The sequence below is a fragment of the Formica exsecta genome, unplaced genomic scaffold, assembly GCF_003651465.1.
Source record: "Formica exsecta isolate Colony F162 unplaced genomic scaffold, ASM365146v1 scaffold265, whole genome shotgun sequence".
Classification (NCBI taxonomy): domain Eukaryota; kingdom Metazoa; phylum Arthropoda; class Insecta; order Hymenoptera; family Formicidae; genus Formica; species Formica exsecta.
In genome coordinates, this window is record NW_021849915.1 from 768,897 (window position 1) to 770,284 (window position 1,388).

Consider the following 1,388-nt stretch of genomic DNA (forward strand, 5'->3'; position numbering starts at 1 on the left):
AAGTCGTTGCGCTGCAAAAAAATCTAGAAAATGTACTCATTTTTCGAGGTTTCAAACGGGTATGCTCTCTTAAAAATAAAAATAAATTTGTATACTAACACCGACGAATGATTCAAGATTCATAGAGATAACATAGGCACTGGTAAATTCAATAGGTATCATACTGCGTGTCATAATTATTAACAAACTCCTTTTTACGTTATGATCCAAAGTAATCCATTCCATTTCGAACACATTACTAGCCAGTTGTTGACTCTATATTTAAGAATATGGGAAAGTAATTAAATAATTTTAGTTATAAAATGAGATAAATATTCAAATTGTACGCATTATTTTGCAGATTGATTCTGTATATCTATAGAAAAAATGAGGTAAAAAGACTTTTAAATAATGATCTTAAATAAAAATTAATTCTTGTAAACTACTATGCTTTAATATATCTCTGATGCAATAACGTTGCACTAAACGTAAAAATGTATATATAATATAAACAAATTCGATATGCCAGACAAAATAAAATATAAGAAAAGATAAAAAAAATCATGCATAAGAAAAGAAATATATTTTAAAAAGTGCACACCTTAAGCTTGACTTCGTTTCCGTACCAGCAATAAAAAGAGATTTGTGTCAGCATGCAACACATGTATAACATTATTTGAATATATTTCGCATTTATATCCATCTGTGTCAGTTGATGCAGATTAAAACACACTACCAACATACTCACTACAAATTGAACAGTGATGATAAATCTAAATTTTTTGTTTACCATAAACGCGAATCTAGAATCAATTGGACACATAACACTTTCAAACATCTTTAAAATTATTTTGCACATACGCACATGTACATATATGTATGTATGTGTATTTAATTGTAGAAGAAAATTTTTATTAATAAGAAAACTGACTTAGAGATATATATGTGCTGTATAACGCACTCGCGAAGGAAATGCGATTTGTTTATGATCTTCCTCAAGTGACACTTGAATATCTCTATTTGAGAACAGATATGCATTAATAATCCGCAAATGAGACTGTCGCAAGCGATGTGGAGGACCGATCCAACCGTCAAACTTATCGATTGATGCACATAAGCGATTCGAAATAGAATCGGTGAAGAATAATTAAATGGTAACCATGCTCTGAAAGATAATCTATCCTTTCTGTAATCTTTGAACACTGATGTTGCTACTGCAAACGCACACGTCAATTCGACTAGAGTCGCATAATAGAGTGTATTCATCCTGTAAAATAGTTGTAAGCATTTTTGAAATTCACTATTTAAAATTTTTAATAATCTTAACTTTTTACTTAATATAAGGTTGATAATTCTTTAATTTACCGTTAAATAAAAAATTTATTTTTAAAATGGTTGCACTATGTATA

General features: G+C 29.0%; 1 protein-coding gene across 1 annotated transcript in view; it reads right to left on the bottom strand.

Annotated features, from left to right (window-relative positions):
* Nucleotides 1–851, bottom strand: part of LOC115236987 (odorant receptor 22c-like) — a 1,396-nt gene extending 545 nt beyond the window's left edge. Inside the window, exons 1-2 of the mRNA XM_029809725.1 lie at nucleotides 581–851; nucleotides 96–255 (exon numbers count right to left, since the gene is read on the bottom strand). Coding sequence (XP_029665585.1) covers nucleotides 96–255; nucleotides 581–838 — 418 coding nt within the window. The 5' untranslated portion in view covers nucleotides 839–851. The remainder of the gene's footprint in view (nucleotides 1–95; nucleotides 256–580) is intronic.
* Nucleotides 852–1,388: the final 537 nt, after the last annotated feature.